General features: G+C 39.6%; 1 protein-coding gene across 1 annotated transcript in view; it reads left to right on the forward strand.

The window, feature by feature from the left end:
- Nucleotides 1-13,940, forward strand: part of MEGF10 (multiple EGF like domains 10) — a 122,319-nt gene extending 108,379 nt beyond the window's left edge. Inside the window, exons 18-24 of the mRNA XM_081233754.1 lie at nt 424-552; nt 2,639-2,875; nt 4,157-4,284; nt 5,650-5,773; nt 9,524-9,568; nt 10,406-10,612; nt 12,531-13,940. Of these exons, the coding sequence (XP_081089880.1) occupies nt 424-552; nt 2,639-2,875; nt 4,157-4,284; nt 5,650-5,773; nt 9,524-9,568; nt 10,406-10,612; nt 12,531-12,715 (1,055 nt within the window). The 3' untranslated portion in view covers nt 12,716-13,940. The remainder of the gene's footprint in view (nt 1-423; nt 553-2,638; nt 2,876-4,156; nt 4,285-5,649; nt 5,774-9,523; nt 9,569-10,405; nt 10,613-12,530) is intronic.
- Nucleotides 13,941-19,097: the final 5,157 nt, after the last annotated feature.

A 19,097-nucleotide genomic window follows, 5' to 3' on the forward strand; every position in this document is an offset into this window, starting at 1 on the left:
TATACATGTTCTCAAAGAAGCATCTCTAGTTTACACTTTTCAGCGTAGTCCCCTTCTATCCCATAGTTTTGCCTGGTGGAGTCATCTCAGATTGCCCTTAGTGATGATCTTCATCAGTTCCACTGGGGTTCCACAGACTTTCTACAAACCTCCATCAGGGAGGTGGGTACATACAATAGAATCTGAAAGTCCCCAGAGCCATGATGAGGGCCTCAGTCTCCGGCCCTGTGCTGCCTGGCCTGTGAGTCCCAGCATGACTCAGGGCACACCAGCCAGCTCTAGGACACCCTAGGTGGTACAAGTCTCCCTGAACAGGGATCCCCTGGAAGGGCTGGCCTCCAGGCACACCAGATTATACAGTAAGACCCTTGCCCCAGGTTCCCAAGGCTGGAGAGCTACATTGGACTCTCATCTTCTTCTCAGAGTGCCCTGCAGGAACATATGGCTATGGCTGTCGCCAGATATGTGACTGTCTGAACAACTCCACCTGTGACCACATCACCGGGACTTGTTACTGCAGCCCAGGATGGAAGGGGGCACGATGTGATCAAGGTAAGCATGCTAGTAAAGGATACTTACTCAGATGAGGACACTAAAGCTGAAAGAAGTTGAGTGATTTGCCCAAGGTTGCATATATCTAGAATATGTTAGTGTTTTGATACCAGGTTTGTCTGATTCCAAAGCTCATGAGTTTTCCACTGTGCCTACAATTTTTCAGCTTTATTGAAATAGAATTAACCTGTAAAAAGCAACACACACATATATATATAATTATACTGTATATATGTATACACATACATATATATATAACACATATGTACAACAAAATGTATACAACTTGATAAAATCTGATGTATGTATACACCCATGAAACTGTCACCACAATAAAAATAATGAATACATCCATCATCCCCCAAAGTTCCCTCCCTGCCATGACTAGGTCCCAGGCAATCACTGATCTACTTTCTGTCACTATAGATTAGTTTGCATTTCCTAGAATTTCATATACGTGGAACCATACTGTACTCTTTTTTGTCTGATTTTGTTTATTTGGCATAATTATTTTTGAAACATGTTGCTTTGTGTATCAATACTTCAATTCTTTTTATTGCTGAGTAGTATTCTATTGCATGGATATACTGTAATTTGTTGACCCATTCATTCACCTGTGATGGACATTTGGATTGTTTCCAGTTTTTGGCTACTGCAGGCAAAGCTATTGTGAACAGTAGTGTGTCAAGTCTTTGGGGACATAGGCTTTCATTTCTCTTGGGTAAGTTCATAGGAATAGAAGGATTGGGTCATATGGTATGTGCATGTTTAGCCTTTCAAGAAACTTGTGTCTGTGGTTTTAAACTAGGGTGTATATCACAGTCACCCGGGACTACCTGCAATATACATAGTCAGTCCTACTTGGGCAATTCTGATTCTGGGGTGGATGGCTCCCTTGAGAAAGATGGTTCTGAAGCATGGCCTTCAGAGAGCTCCTAGCGCATGTGGTGCTTTCTCTATGTCATAAACACATGGGCTGTAAAGGCTTCAGAAAATTCATATAGTGATGTAAGTGAAGTCATCTTAAACAGTAAACTATGTGGGTATTCCTATTTAACTTTCTTTTGTAAAATAACTTTGACATGCTCATGATTTGTATTTGATCATCATAACAATACAATGTTATATTCCACAGTAACATTGTTGTTACAAATACATCGTAATCACAGTACACTGGTCTTGGTGCCTGCCTTTTGGGGCAGGCTGTCTTATAAGGTCTAGCATTTAGAATCATAAAGTCATAGGGACATTTGAGCTGGAAGTACCTTCATGAAGGCCATGAAGGATGTATTCATTATTTCCTCTTTTACAGATGATGAAACTGCAGCCTAAGAGCTTAAGGGAAAGTTTAGAATGTATGGATCCATTTTTTTAGATGCTGGGTTTCTTGATTGTCAGCCCCACTTGTGCCTTCACTTGATGGAACTCAAGGAAGAACTATGTAAAATGAAAATTTGAATTTTAATGCGTAAGGTTTTAGGGTGATGTTACCAGGTATTATTGGGACAGACCTTTCTGTCATAGAAAATACCTCATAGAACATATCTTCTGTGGTAAAAGGCTCATTGAAATTAGGACAAGACAGATCCTGATCTTGGGCTAGATTTCTAATGGACTTATTCTTGACTGGAAGGAAAATTACTTTCCTCTTAGAAATGCTAAGGACAGACATAAAATAAAGTTAGGCGCTTGAGTTAGCCATTCATAAGCTTAATGCTGGATAATAAATAAAGAACAATAAAAATTAGATAAATTATTACCCCCAAGTAACTGCTGATCTAAGCGTTTAATTGGAAATCTGTGAGAAGCTCTCAAACCCTACTGTTAAGTCTTTGGGTTCAGGAAATCCTGTCTCTTTTTTGAGGCTTAGAGAAACCCTCTTCTGGGCACAGACAAGCCAACAACATCTGAACATGAGGAATGTTTGTTTTTCCTTTCTTCTCTGTTTCCAAAAATTTCTAAATTGACATTTCATGAACTGAAAATATCCAGGCATTAGCACAGTGGGAGATTTTTGTAAATAGAGACCAAATATGTATCCGGCACATTGTCATCCTTACTCACATCTCTTTTTCTCCTTTTCTAGCTGGTGTTATAATAGTTGGAAATCTGAACAGCTTAAGCAGAACCAGTACAGCTCTCCCCACTGATTCCTACCAGATCGGGGCCATTGCGGGCATCATCATTCTCGTCCTAGTTGTTCTGTTCCTCCTGGCGTTGTTCATTATTTATAGACACAAGCAGAAGGGGAAGGAATCGAGCATGCCAGCAGTCACCTACACCCCTGCTATGAGGGTCATGAATGCAGACTATGCCATTTCAGGTGAGACTGGACTCACTAGAGGCATTTTACTCCTTGAAAAATGAGGCTTCATCCTGGTTCTTTGAAACTGAGCATTTTTGGCCATGCTGCCCGTTGTTATTGTCAATCAGCCTTGAGAAAATTTTATGTTTGGAGAAGATGCATTGTTAGAAATGCGTTTTATGTGACAACAGTGGTAAAATCATCACTGTTGTCTTCTATGAGGGATTTAAAATTGGATTCATTATATGGTTGCTTTGAATGTTGGGAATTTCAACCTGGAAGGAGCTTTGGTGGGCACCCAGTCCCAAGCTGTTGTCATATGTGGGGGACAGGTTGGGGAGAGGAGGAGGTGGCCATAATTCTATCGAGGTCATGGAGCAGATCAGGGATGAGGACCCGGTCTTCTGTCTCTGGCCTTGTGTTCTTCCAAGGTGCCTTCCAGCCTGTCCTGGGGCACATGGGGATGATTAGCTGTACAGCAACCAAGTTATATAAGAAACAGTTTGGGGGGATTAGCAAGAACCAAGGCTGTTCTTTTTTTTTTTTTGCGGTACGCAGGCCTCTCACCGCTGTGGCCTCTCCTGCTGCGGAGCACAGGCTCAGCGGCCATGGCTCACGGATCCAGCCGCTCCGCGGCATGTGGGATCTTCCTGGACCGGGGCACGAACCCGTGTCCCCTGCATTGGCAGGCGGACTCTCAACCACTGCGCCACCAGGGAAGCCCAAGGCTGTTCTTTAATAAAACTCCTTTGAATCTTCCTTTCTGTCACAAGACCCCATAAAAAGTAAATTTTTAAGTGACACGCTCAAACCTGAGAAGAAGTAACCACATAAGTGAAGAATTTGGAAACTTAAGGTATTTATTAATTTGGGGGCAATCACTGAAGGATTTCAGTGATTTCAGTGATACATGTTTATAAATAAAGTGATTCTGGGGGAATCCATAAAGTAGCTGATTTACTTAGTAGTGCATTTCTAGTGCGGAATATTGTGTCAAGAATTCGAGTGTTTAAAAAAAGAGGAAAGTTACAGCTTCAAAGTGATGCCTTTCCAGCTTCTACAATCTCCAAAGCAAAGAGCAGTTGTTGGTGGATACTTTCACACTTTTCCGGGAGGCAGGTAGGAAGGCAGATGCCTGCTGCTTCTAGAGGCTTTGCTGCGTATGCAGGGCAGGAGGCGATTCTGTCCCGCCTGTGCTATGGAAGCAGTCCAAACATTTGTTCTTGTTATTTTGCTTCCCTCTTTCCCACAGGCATGTAGGGAGCCTGCCATCTTAACCATTTCCTTCTCTTCTGGCAGAAACCCTTCCTCACAGCAATGGTGGAAATGCTAACAGCCATTACTTCACCAATCCCAGTTACCACACACTCACCCAGTGTGCCACATCCCCTCACGTCAACAACAGGGACAGGATGACCATCGCAAAGGTGAGAGGAAATGGTCTAAGCCAGCGAGGGTGGGCAGGGGAGAGAGGAACAAACAAGCATGTTTGAGGGCTACTGTTTGCCAGCTTCCGTTCTACATACATACGTCTATTATCTCACTTATTCCTCTAAACAATCCCATGGGTGTGTATTAGGATCTCAGGTTTACTGACAAAAACCCCTAAGTAATGGGGAATTGAAGTCACTTCCAAACATCGCTTGTGAGTGAGGCTGCCACGAGGTGAGTCAGTCTCACTGTCTCTACAACCTGTACTGTTTTCGTTGCACTTCTTTGGAAAAATGTTTCTAACATTGCATGAGGTTCTAAAGTAATGTCTCAGACCAAACCTATAGCGGACTCAGGCCTGGGTAAAATTGCCAAGTTTGACTTTTGTGACCACCTGTCTTCTAGTGCCCTTTCCTGGCCACCCGTACTTGAGTAATGACAACAAAAATAATATGCATTTATTTCACTTGAACCACATGAAATTGAATTTTTGTGGGTCAAAAATTATCAGATAGAAACAACCTAATACTATGTGCCAAGCAATTCTAATCATTTTACAAATATAAATTTGTAAAATGATTAGAATGATTTAATCTTCACACCAATCCTATGAATCAAGAGTCATTATCCCATTTTACAGATGCCCATAGAGGTTGGAGGCCCCAGAGTGGCTCCTCTGGTACCACCCAGTTCACCCCCAGGTCTCTTCCACAGTGCTCTGAAATCCCAAACATTTCTCCCTTCCAAACTGCGCCTGAATTATATTTCCAGTCTCCGTTGTCTAATTCCAGCTCTTTATTAGAAGAAAACCAAGCTAATTAAATTAATTCAGTTGCAATTAAATTAATGCAGCTGGATTTTAATTATAGTGCCTCATAGTTAAATAGCACTTCACATTCTCCAGAGACTTTGGTATTTATCATACCATTTGTTCTTATTCCCATTCAGGGAGGGAGCAAAGTAGATCATCTTATCCTCATGCTTATGGCTAAGAAAACTGCTAAGAGTGACTCGTACAAGATCATACAGTGTTTGATGGGAAAGCTCAGACCAAGAATTTGGTTTTTTCAGTTCAAAGTTCCATGTATGTAAACCCAAGTAAGGTCTAACTGGCACAGAGCGACAGCAGGAAATGGAGAAGTTGCGGCAGCGGAGGGAAGGGTTGGGGCCGAGGGACACATACTCCTGCTGCCTCTAAGTCCTGCCAGTTCGGAAGCGGTCACCTTGGCCTCTTGGTGCATCCTCATGTAAGGACCGGTCCTTGATACATGCCATGGACTTACTTTCCCCAGATGGGTAACACTTCACTGTGCCATATTGTATTTTCTCTTTAAATCTCTTGTTGTTTATATTTTTAACAGTCAAAAAACAATCAGCTGTTTGTGAACCTGAAAAATGTGAATCCTGGGAAGAGGGGCCCTGTGGTGGACTACACAGGCACGCTGCCTGCGGACTGGAAACACGGTGGCTACCTCAACGAACTTGGCAAGTCCCCCCACTTCCCCACCTTCACAAGCATCTTTGTCTTTTAGTCACCGAAACAGTCACAGATTCATGACAATGCCAAAGCGATCTATTGAAAACATGCATGGAAAAACAAAGTCATAGTATTATACCTAATCCCTGTATGGGGCTTTTACTGTCCTAAGGGCTTTATTTATTCAACATTTATTGAGTTCTTACTATGAGCCAGGAATTGATAAAAAGAGACAAGGATCTCTGCCTGCTCGTAGTTTACATCCCACCTCTCCATGTATTAACTCAGCTAATTCTCACAAGTACTGTTATAGGTACCATTATTATCATCATCATCTCCCTGTTACAGTTGTGAAACTCAGTCATAAAGAGGTTAAGTAACTTGTGTAAGTTCTCAAAGCCTATTAAATGGTGGAGCTGGGATTTGAACCTAGTCAGCTTGGTTCCAGGGTGTGTGCTTCTCTTTGCTCTTTGGTAATCTGAGGTACCCTCACTAGAGGCCCTTCCTCTTTTAGGTGAGGAAATAGAGATATCAATTAGATATCTAATAGTAAGTCAGTGGTTCTGAAAATAGTAAGTCAGTGGTTCTCAAACGTCTGGGAATCAGGACCCTTTCATACACCCTTAAAAGTAATCAAGGAGCCCAAAGAACCCCTACTGACATGGGTTATATCTGCTGATATTTACCATATTACAAATAAAATCTGAGAACATCTTAAAGAGCTAGTTATTAATTTATAATAACATCTCATTTCATGATAACATAAGGTGCATTTTTATGAAAAATAACAACATTTTTCAAAATGAAACAAAAAAAATTAGTGAGAAGAGTGGCACCCTTTAACACTTTTATACATCTCTTTACCATCTGGCTCAATAGAGGCCAGCTAGATTTTCATATCTGCTTCTGTGTTTGATCAGTAGTGATCTTACACTTGGTGTGACTCCTGGAAAACTCCAACATACACCTGAGAGAGAATGAGAGTGGAAAGGACAAACAGTGTTATATTATGATGAGAACACAACATTTAATCTCACGGCCCTCCTGCAAAGGGGCTGGGGATTCCTGGACCACACGTAAAGAACTGCTCTGATACCCCATTGAGCATGTGGTGCAACCCCTTATTTTCAGGGAGGAGCGGAATGATATAATATAGTAACTAACATGTGTGCAGTATCTTAGGGGCAGCAAACCCTTTCATATGTATTTATTTGGTGGTAAGGTTGCCAGGAAGTCCCATTAAATTGGAATTTCAGATAAGAAACAATTTTTGTATAAATATATCCCAAATATTGCATGAAAAATTATATGAAAACTTATGTGTTGTTTCTCTAAAATTCAAATTTAACTGGACCTCCTGTGTTTTTATTTACTAAATCTGTCACCCCCTACTGTGTGAGCCCTTCCACAAATCTTGTTTTATAGAGGAATAAGCAAAGAGGTTAACTCTCTTGTCCAAGATTTCATAGAAGGAAGGGGGTAAAATGGGGTCTCACAGTTGGTCTTCTGCCTCCCCTCACTTCGATCCTTCTGTGAATACCATATATGTCAATTCACCTGAGCCACATGGAGGAACCAACCCCTGTGTGTGGGCTCTGGAATCCCCTCTTACTATGGAAATGGAAATATTTAAGTAGCAAATGAGTACAAATTCTGAACTTTTAACTGCATTCTTCAGTTGATAACCAACATTATCACTAGGATGTGTATTTCTACATACTTAGAGTAAAATTATTTATATACCAGATTCACATTATACTTACTGGTGAAATCACTTAACTTTAGGGAGGTTAATAATCTAGCTCAAAGAAGTACATGAATTGATAATAGTAAAATACCACCCAGCACTAATGAGGGAAAAGTTCTCTCATTCCATCTCCACTTAACGGAGTTTGTCCTGATTCCAGAACACAACACACAGTCACTGTAATTGTCACCTATAAATTTCTCCACTTTCTGTCTCAGTGAGACCCCAGGGACTGATTATTAGTAACATAAAATCTTCATTGGAAATTCTGGATCTCCTTGGTTTGTTCCCATCCAAAAGTAATTCTGCATTTAATATCCCTGTAAAGTTGTTGCATAAAAAAGTTTTATCTTACAAAGAACAGAATAAGGCACATTATGGATAATGAAGTGTGTAGTAGTTTTAAATGATGGGAAAGTTGTGATGCTGTCTGAAAGAGCCCTGAACTTGACACAAAAGCTGTGAGATCAATTCCTGGTTCTGTGATATGACACTGTGCCAGTCATCCTCTCAAGACTGATTTGTTTGTTTGTAAAATAGAGATAAGGATCACATTCTGGCTCATTGTATGAAGTAGATTAACTGGAGCATTTGAAAGCGCCTGTTCAGGGATTGGGACAGACAGGAGTTTATGAGGAAGCCCACCTGCTTCCTTGTTAAAACTGCACCCTAATTTTCCAGGGCAGAGAAGAGGGAATCTGCCATGAGTGGCTGGTCTCATAGCCCCGCTCTTGTTCCCTGATTTGCTATCCACCCCATGTTGCTCCTCTCTTTAACCCCTTGGGGAAGGCTAGCCATTGCACAGCTAAGATCAAGACAGACATTTAACAAGACTTTGCCACAGTTTGGAGATGGCCAAGGGAATTAGGCAAAGAATAACATAGAGTTCTTTGATTAGGATGCTGTCAAGCCACAGGCTGCCTGTCTTCACCGGGTCCCTTTAAAAAGTCCAGAATCTGTAAGACCACCCTCACTTCTGATACCAACTACAAGTTCAAGGGTCCTCAAGACCACCCACAGGATCAATAATTTGCTAGAAAGACAGAACTCGCTAAGAGCTGTTATACTCATGGTTACAGTTTATCACAGCAAAAAGGTACAGATTAAAATCAGCGAGGGAACAGACACGGGGCAGAGTCCAGGAAAGTTCAAGTGTGAAATTTCCAGTTGTCCTTTCCCAGTGGAATCATAGAAACTGCTAACTTTTCCTAGCAACAATGTGTGACAAACTATTACATATATAGAATAGATAAACAACAAGGTCCTACTGTATAGCACAGGGAACTATATTCAATATCTTGTAATAAACCATAATTGAAAATTATATATATATATATATATATATATATATATATATATATGTAACTGAATCACTTTGCTGTAGCTCAGGAACTGACACATTTTAAATCAACTGTACTTCAATAAAATAAATTAAAAAAAAAAGTGTTACAGTAACTGAAACACCATTCATTTACATGGCGCTTCAGAGTTTGCAATGCCTTTCCCTATGGTCTATTTCACTTCATGTTCACAACAACCCTGTAAGACCTAGAAGGTGGGTTGTGTTTTCCCCATTTTAGAGATAAGAAAATTGAGGCTCAGCGAGTTGAACGTCTTGTGTAAAGTCATGTAGCTAACAAGTGATGAGATCCCAGTCCTTTGTCTCAGTTCTAGCCTGACTGTGTGCTCTCCACCAGGCAACCTTGAATCAAGTCTACTGATTCATCTGTGCCTCAGTTTCTACCCCATATTGACCAGCCTTTCCCAAAGTCACTGAAATGAGCAGGAGAATGCTCAGAATGCTATATAATATTTTTTTAAACTCTTAAGTACTGAAACATCTGGCACGAGTGATCTGGTGTCGAGGTTTGGAAAGCAGCATCCTTGGCTATTTCCTGCAGTGGGGAGACAGTGGGTACCCAAACCATCTTCTCCAAGGACCTGAGAATATTAGATGAGTTTTCTCTTTCTTTCAGTCCTCACTGGATATTTTTTTCTTCCTTTGTTACAGGTGCTTTTGGACTTGACAGAAGTTATATGGGAAAATCCTTGAAAGGTATAGTGTAAATTTGAGGAAGAAATTTATCAGAACACAATTTATCAGAACACAATTAAAATTTTTTTACCTCAGTGACAAATAATTTGTTAAACCAGCAAAAGTGGCACTGTAGGGAAAATGTAGCATTATTAGGGGGTTTAATTACTCCAGCAAAGACATGAGCATGTTTGACTGCCAGCAAGAGAGTGAACATAGGTGGATCTTGTTAGAGCAGAAGTCTTGGAGAACCAAGGCTTTGATTTGCTGGGAAAACACTCATAATTCCTTTCAAAGAAATATAGCTTGTGGGGAGAGAGAAATATGAAAAAGGAAATAGCAGGGAAAAGAGGAAGAGATCAGCTTGGTTACACGTTCACTGAAGCCTGCTTTTTGGAAGGAATTTGAATAGTAACTTCAGGTGCCCAGACCTGAGGTTTTACAAAGAAGCCTCACAGCATAGTTGCCTTCCTTACCATGATAATAGTATCTTCTTATGCTCCTGGGGTCAGCAACAGATGGGGTCTTGACTGAAGCCTTTGAGGATTCAGAGACTATTAGTAAAATAGAGTGGAATTAATTTTATTTGAGTGTGATAATAAAAATGAAATCAAATCCATGATGTTTACATTGGTCCTCACCTTAGAGAGGAGCCAAAATTACTTTGTGGATGGGTAATTTTATAGCAGATTCTCTCCAAAATATGTAAAAAATGGATGCCATTATTTTCAATGTTAAAAATTATAGATAACTACGAAGAAAAATAAGTAATGTGCCCAAGTCAGTTATCGCCAAGAAAATAAATGATGTTGCCCATGAAATAGCATTTGCTTCCCCCACCCCCATTTCTCTTCACAGACCTGGGAAAGCATTCTGAATATAATGCAAGTAACTGCTCCCTAAGCAGTTCTGAAAACCCATATGCCACTATTAAAGACCCACCCATCCTTATTCCCAAACACTCAGAGTGTGGTTATGTGGAGATGAAGTCACCGGCGCGGAGAGATTCCCCATATGCAGAGATCAATAACTCAACTTCAGCCAACAAGAATGTCTATGAAGTTGGTAAGTTTTCCTAACCAAAGAAAGAACGTAGTGAGTGGGAATATTCCTTTCAAACAATTTTAAAGTCCTTGAGAATACAATTGTTGCAGTTCATATACACTGTATTGAAAATAATGGTCTGTATTTTAAATGTTAACCTGTGTTTACGGTGATCATATTAGTTGGTGTCAAATGAACTTTTCAGGGAAAATACCATTTAGAAAATTCAAAGTAAGTTGTTTTTCTTTTTTTACCTCCCACCTGGTCATCCATCTTTTGTTTTGTAACCATAGTGAATATTTTAGCACGCATGTGGAATAGCATATGTATCATATTAGCTAATATGTCCAGTTAGCCAAAACAAATGGTTCAAGTGGATTAAACAGATGGTTCCATTTCCTGGTTGCATTCATTATATTAATATAATGCTTTTAGCAGGATTGGAACATTTTACTTTTAAATTTGTCTATTAGATTAGTAATACTCTGATGTGAATCTGATACAAATTGATAAGAATTCAGTTAGTCTTAGAGTTATTTTGATTGCCCCTTGCAAATACCATTTGAGGAAAGTTAAAACATACCAGAGCTATCCTGGGCAGAGCTATCCTGGGCTAGATAGTAGAGCTTTATATTTTCATTTTTCTTTCTCCATATTTTTCTCAATGTTTATGATTTAAGCCTGAAAAAATTTCTCTACTACAGTTGACCCTTGAGCAACATGGGTTGGAACTGCATGGGTCCACTTATACACGGATTTTTTTCAATAGTAAATGCTACAGTTCTACATCATCTGCAGTTGGTTCAATCCAAGGATGTGAGACCATGGATAGGAGGGCCAATGGTGAAGTTACGTGTGGATTTTCAGCTGCAGCGGGTTGGGGGAGGGTGTGGAGCACCCCAACCTTGCATTGTTCAGGAGTCAACTGTATTTGTAAATGAAGTGACTTATTTAATTCTAGTCATTTGTCATTCATTTTAGGCCATAGACATGTCATGGAAAGATACGTAATTCTTTTTAAAGTATTAAGCAACTTTTTTAAATGGAAGCCATAATAAACTACATTTATTTCTAAAAAGTCAGTAACAGTTCCCTTTTGAACTGTCCCCTAAGCCCACCACTGTGAGATGGGAACTCAACTGAGAGCCTGAGTCCTGAGTTCTAAAGCTGTGCACTTGTTATGTGTTTCCATGAATCAAGTGACCCCCAGAGGACCTCGTTGTTTTACCTGTAGAGGAAGGGGTTTGGACTAGATTATCTCCAGGTTTTTGCAGACAGTGATTCATGTCCAGGGTTTCTGTATATTCCGTTGATGTCTTCATCCCAACCATACAGTCACCCTTTGTTCTGAGCATCGTTTGTGAGCGTCAGTGGGTCTACCAACCACAGAGTAGCCACCTCTATGTGATTATAGAAGGATCATTTGTTTTAAAAAATAATATTTTCTTATATAATTTTTAAATTAATTAATTAATTTATTTATTTATTTATTTATTGGCTGCGTTGGGTCTTCGTTGCTGCACACAGGCTTTCTCTCGTTGTGGCGAGCAAGGGCTACTCTTCGTTGCGGTGCGCGGGCTTCTCATTGCAGTGGCTTCTTTTGTTGTGGAGCATGGGCTCTAGGCGCGCGGGCTTCAGTAATTGTGGCATGCAGGCTCAGTAGTTGTGGCTCGTGGGCTCTAGAGCACAGGCTCAGTAGTTGTGGTGCATGGGCTTAGTTGCTCTGCAGCATGTGGGATCTTCCTGAACCAGGGCTCGAACCCATGTCCCCTGCATTGGCAGGCAGATTCTTAACCACTGTGCCACCAGGGAAGTCCCTTCTTATATTTTTATAAAAGCTCCTCTGGTGTGTTTGATATTTGCAAGGAATGCCATATTCTTTTTTTTTTTTTTTTTAATTTCCATTGCTGATCAGTTAATGTGTCCCTGGTTGTCACAGAACCTACAGTGAGTGTTGTCCAAGGAATATTCAGCAATAATGGGCATCTCACCCAGGATCCATATGACCTCCCAAAGAACAGTCACATCCCTTGCCATTATGACCTGCTGCCAGTCCGAGACAGTTCATCCTCCCCCAAGCAAGAGGATGGCGGCGGCAGCAGCAGCAGCAGCAACAGTGAATGACACCAAAGGACCACTGGGTAGCCGCTGGAACCATTTCCAGAACTACAGTTCGGTTCTTCTCCATCCTCAAGTTTGCCACCCTATATGAATGTTAATCTGCTCAGTAGGCAATTGTTGGACATGAACCAGAAAGCTCAAAACTGAGGGCGACTGACTGTAGGTCCTTTTTGTATAGGTGGCTCAGAAGGAGATAGCAATGTGATTTCCCATTCTTGTTAGTTTTAGAACTGCACCCATGAAGCATGACTTATTGTAAAATCTTGTCTAAAAGCATGACCGTGCAGGACTCTTTCAGTGACATGGGTTGCAGTGGACGTTGGTATTGTTGCTTGAAAAGTTAAAATTTAAATGTTTTCTTTCTCATTTGCATTATAGAGCTGTACCTAGGATTGTGTGGTTTACCATAAAATTTACTTCATAAAAGTGTGAATCACTCAACGTGTAGAAGAGAAAGGGCCATCTTATTGACTTCTTACTGTTTAACTTCTTTCAGCTGGACTCGGAATTGTAAGGATAATATGAGCCCAGCAGTAACCATTCTGCCAAGTGGCATTACTGGATAGACTCCGAATAAACTCTAGAGGTGGATAGCAAATTTAAATATGAGAACTTTAGACTTCTTTTAGAATGAGGAAATGTACCATTAGAATTACCTTAGAAATGCTAGAATAATTGCAGGAATCAATACGCAAATGTGCCAGGCAGAAGTGCTTCTCCTCTCTATTTGATCCTTGGCCCACTTTAGATACATGACATTATTCTGATTACTGTCCCCATCATACACATTCACCACTTGAGATCCGTAACATATCAATAATTATTTCATAAATATAGCAATGAAATAATTTTATTTTTGACAGATTGGATTGAATGAGTGTACAATGATTGGAAAAAGTTGTAAATTTTAGGTGTAAGATGATGCTTAAGTTTTGTAAACCATTAGTAATACAGGCTGTAATATAGAATTAGCAGAAAGTTTTGATTAATTTTTCCCTAGAAGTGACCGAAATATTTTTGTGCATATTTGAGAAAAGGGCACTTTCCTTTTATTAATTGTTGATTTAGAGAAACTATGCTTAAGCTGGTCTTTTGCATTGCTAATATGACATGTACCCCATTTTTCATCAGTTTGTATTTCCATTTTTAAGTTGTATATTCTATGTTTTGTAGTGTTTGGATTGTTAATGAAAAAATATTATATGTTTATTGTTTCTTGTGTTATGGCTACTTTTGTTTTTGCTTGAGAAAAATGCACTGTTCTTGTTTCTTTTGGAGGGAGGAGATGAAAATATATAAATCAAATCCATGAAAATTGGTCATTACTAAAACAGTACAGTAACCACAAGCGAATGGCTTATAATGGAAATAGAGAAGCTTTTTAATATTCTGAAATGGGGTTCCTTTAGATCCTGAGTCTTAGTTAAGCCAAAGGGAAGGGGAGCAGGGAGACACTGTTACTGAGAAAGTACCACAGACTGGTCTTACTAAAGACCTTCATTAGGGTGATCATATGATTGATCATCCAAACTGGAGCACTTCTGAGAGTAAATGAGGGCATTATGAACAAGTATCCTGCAATGGGCTTAAATTTGGACTGTTACAGGCAAACCAGAAGAGATGTTCATCCTGTGCATACTTATGCAATAACATTTTTCACTCCAAGATAGTTATCTCAAGAGGATGCTGATACATGATGCAAGAAAACCAGTTTCTCTTTGACCTCCCTGAGCAAGCTGAAGGGCTGAAAGGCTGAATGAGGAAGCAACTTCATAAGGGAAAACAGTGGTCATCAATCTTTTAAAGACGTGAAACGCTACTTGGTGTCCTACCTCAGTGAGTCAAGTCACACATATGTACTGCACCCCTGTTCTGCCATTAGTATACACAAGGCATTGCACCCGCCAGCTACTGAGTTGGGATATCCAGTGCTTTCCTGTCGCACACCTGCACCTGTGATGTTTGTTTGCTCAGGTGGATGAGAGAACAAACACACTTAGAACATTCACTCCTTTGATGGCTGTTTCTTTCAGGGAACTCCAAAGTTAATTCAAGGAAATGGGGAATCGCCTGGAACACACCTTAGAAACAATTGATTTATTCCAACATTTACCTGCTGGTTGGCCCTTTGTTCTAGGGGATAGACATCTAATTGAGACACGTGGGGGTCAGTAGCCACAAAGAGTCCTTTTTGGTTAGAAAAAAAGAAGACATCTTTCCCCTTCTTTTTTAAGATTCATCTCTTCAGAGCTCCTTAGTAAGTTGAGTTTCCCCATTACTCCCTGGAGATAAGTTAAAAAAAAAAAAAGAAAAAAGAAAAAACAGTTTCTTTTCTCATTCCACTATTAAAAAAAAAAAAGCAAGTTTCATGTCCAAAGGCAACAGCAAAGTAAATAGAAAACCTGGGCAGCAGATGCGGATCCAAAAGGGGCACTACCATCTCTCCCTGTGCAATCTTTCTGACAGATCTCTTGCTCAGGATGGCTGCTGTCCTGAGACAACATTTGTACCTAAGGCAATTCTTACTTATTAGGGTTCACTCAGGATTTTTCAAACATCAGAACACATATAGCATGTTGGATGTCGTAAAACTACATGTTATATTTGGAGAGGTCTAGTTGAGAGATCAGAATTTTCTAGATACTTTGATATAGACTTGGGTAAAGAGAGAAATACTTTTGTCAGAATGAGAATTAAAGACAAAAAGACCTGACAGTTTTTTCCCCCTGAAATTACAACCTTTTGGACTTTTCCAGATATATCAAATTTAATTTAATGGTGATGTTATTCGTCGTACGTAGTGAATCTATTCTCATGACCTTTGAACCCATATTAATTTGGAATCCTAAAAATAATCTCTTCCCTATACCCTGTAGTGGTCAAAGCAGTGAATGAGCTTGGCGACATGCAGCAAAAGCCATTCATGTAGGGATGTCAGCCAAACTATTATACTTTCCCTAGAGGTTGACATATCAGAAAATTTATAAACTATTTGTGTTTCTATATAAATACATCAAAACTGGCCCAAATGATAGTTTGTGTGCTTCCTTTAATAGAGAGAATGTTATTTGTAGTTAATTATATGATAAGGAATATTTCATAACTATTTACAACGTTTGATATAGATCCCTCTCCCATGCTATAGCAGTAATGTTAACAGGGACCTTAGTGTGTTTATCATTATCTCTATGGAAAATTATTCACCAATTTCAGGAAAGCCAACATAGAATTTTATAATAGGACAGTTGTAACCTGTCCCATCCAAATCCATTAGCACAACAACTATGTGCTGTGAGAAATGCAAACAACTTTATGAAAATGTGATCATGTTGACCCCAAAGAGCCACAATAGTAGTTATCAATTATTGGGCTTTTTAAACTATAAATATTGCAAGAGTTACACAAGACTATTGCAATACCAGTTAGAATTCATGTCAATGTTAGAAGTCCACTTACCACTTAAAATGAGATGAAATCATAAAAAAAGTGAGTTTTAAGGTTATGTTTTTAAAATAATGGATTTTCTATCTTTGAGTAACATGCCCCAATTATTCACATTAAGTATTTAAGAGGTATGTTAGTCTTAAAAACTTTATGTCATGGAAGTGTACCTAGATGTGTAAGTGTGAATCACATGGTGTGGATGGGTGCTTGTCTAGTAACTAAAGATGTATGGCCAGCTGCCCTTTTAGGGTCCTCTTAATACTGGTGTCCTTACACTGGGTCTGTTTATTCTAGTTCAGTATTTAGTCCAGGCTTCCTTTTGATATGAACAAATCACAATATATATTTTTAAAAGGAAAAAAATTAGGATTTTCATGATTGTAGCAAACAAAAAATGCTTTCAGTATTAAAATATCTCTTTTCCAAAGATGATTAAACTTTCAACAGTATTAGCCTACATTGTCATTTATATGACCAAATGAGTTTATAGACTAATGCAATAAACTTTCTAATAAAAAACTTTAAAGTGGTGTTTATTTCTACATTTGATTCTATTGTTAATTAAAGAGAAGAAAAAACTTTTCCTACTGGAAAAATTAATATTTTTTCATGTGTGGACCCATAGCACTTTATATATACATTTAAAAAATAATTATATTTTATTATATGTAGTTGCTTGTGTACATGTTTTTTCTCCTGATCACTTGTTCTTTAAGGACAGAGGCAACATTTTATTCATATTCGGATCCCTGGAACCCAGGTTAGTGCCTGAGGGTTGGGTCTCTGTAAAAAACTTCAGGTTATCTTATGTGGATTTGCTTTTTAAATCTCAGTAGCCTGTTAGTGCTTCATTTTATAATTAAAAATTTTTTTGAAACTCTCATTTTATAACACTGTGTTCTGGAGATCAGATATGAATAAAACATTGCTGCTTCTCTCAATAACTGTTTATTTTACTGAGGACCTGGGTGCCAAGCACAGTTGGGGATGCAGAGAAATAGAAGACATGATCTCAAGTAGCTCATTATTTCGTCAAGGGAACAAAGCATCTTATTAGCTGCATGACCTTGGTAAGTTACTTGACTTCTCAGGACCTTGGTTTCTATATTGTAATATGTTGGAAATAATAGTACTTATTTCAAGGGGTTTTGTGAGAATTTAATAAATTTATACATACAAAACACTACTATGTATCAGTGCCTGATACATAGTAGATAGCTGGTAAATGTTAGTAGTCATAACTATTATGAAAGATTAGCTAATATGAGCCAGTTTGCAATAACCAGATAAGTGATGAGGCTGGTAAATCAGAAGTGAGCATTTAATGAATATTATAAAAGCTACATGTTAGTGGGACCATATCCTGATCTATTTTTGTACTGCAAAAAAATTCCATACTTATTTTATTTCTAGAGGTGTAACTTAGGAAAACAATAATAACATAATTTTCATCTTCCAGTAATATGCTATCTTCCTAGAATTTGAGACTGATTTTTTTAACATCTTTATTGGAGTATAATTGCTCTACAGTGTTGTGTCAGCCTCTGCTGTATAACAAAGTGAATCAGCCATATGCATACATACATCCCCATATCCCTTCCTTCTTGAGTCTCCCTCCCGCACTCCTTATCCCACCCCTCTAGGTGGTCTCAAAGCACCAAGCTGATCTCCCTGTGCCATGCAGCTGCTTCCCACTAGCTATCTATTTTAATCAACATTGTGAAAATGACTATACTACCCAAAGCAATCTACAGATTCAGTGCAATCCCTATCAAACTACTAATGGCATTTTTCACAGAACTAGAACAAACAATTTCACAATTTGTATGGAAACACAAAAGACCCTGAATAGCCAAAGCAATCTTGAGAAAGAAAAACAGAGCTGGAGGAATCAGGCTCCCGGACTTCAGACTATACTACAAAGCTACAGTACTCAAGAGAATGATTTTTAAACTTTGGATGTGGGTTTGTGGGAAAATGGTGACCTGCCCTCATATTCCCATCCTGGAGAATACAGCCATCCAAAAAAGTCAAGGGCTGACCTTGGCAACCTGAAGAGGTTCCACACACAGTGAGACATCAAGTCCTTGAAAGAAGGTGCAGGTTGAAGGCAAAATATAAATGGGAGTGGCTGGGAGTTGATGGGGCTGCACTATGGGGAAGGGAGTGTGGGGAGAGCCAGCTGACCTGGGGGATACACAGAAAGTAAGGGAAGAATGTCTCTGCAGTTTACATTATGCAGCAGTGAGAGAGACTGACTGTTTCCACATGATGGCATCTCAGGAGGGATAGTTTCCATGTTGGGCTAAGGGCAGCCTATCCCATCTTGGACTTGTGAACTGGAAGGTCTTCTGTCACTTATATCAACAGGGATTACTAGCTGCCAATGAAGGAAAAATCCCTACTCTGACTGTCAATACACAAGAAAGAACCAGAGAGATCCACAGAAGTGTTGAAAACCAGCACACTATCAACATGAATAGGCAGAGAAAGATCATACGCCACTTCGTGGGAACACGCAGCCCAGGCAGAAGGAAAAGAGGCTGACCTGGAAAACTATGATAAGCCTCTATTATGGAGATGGAGCTAATGTGGAAAATGGAAGAAAACCTAGATTAAAAATGGTTTAGGGCCTCCCTGGTGGTGCAGTGGTTGAGAGTCCACCTGCCCATGCAGGGGACACGGGTTTGTGCCCCGGTCCAGGAAGATCCCACATGCCACAGAGTGGCTGGGCCCGTGAGCCATGGCCGCTGAGCCTGCGCATCCGGAGCCTATGCTCCGCAACGGGAGAGGCCACAACAGTGAGAGGCCCGCATACCACAAAAAAAAAGGGGTGTAAACTCTTAAAGGGATATAATTATAGGACCAGAGTGAGTTTCCTGGAACTGAAATGAATGATTTACCAATTTTAAAATTTAATAGAGGAATGTAAGAACAAAAA

Source organism: Mesoplodon bidens, assembly GCF_964165515.1.
Source record: "Mesoplodon bidens genome assembly, chromosome: 4".
NCBI lineage: Eukaryota > Metazoa > Chordata > Mammalia > Artiodactyla > Ziphiidae > Mesoplodon > Mesoplodon bidens.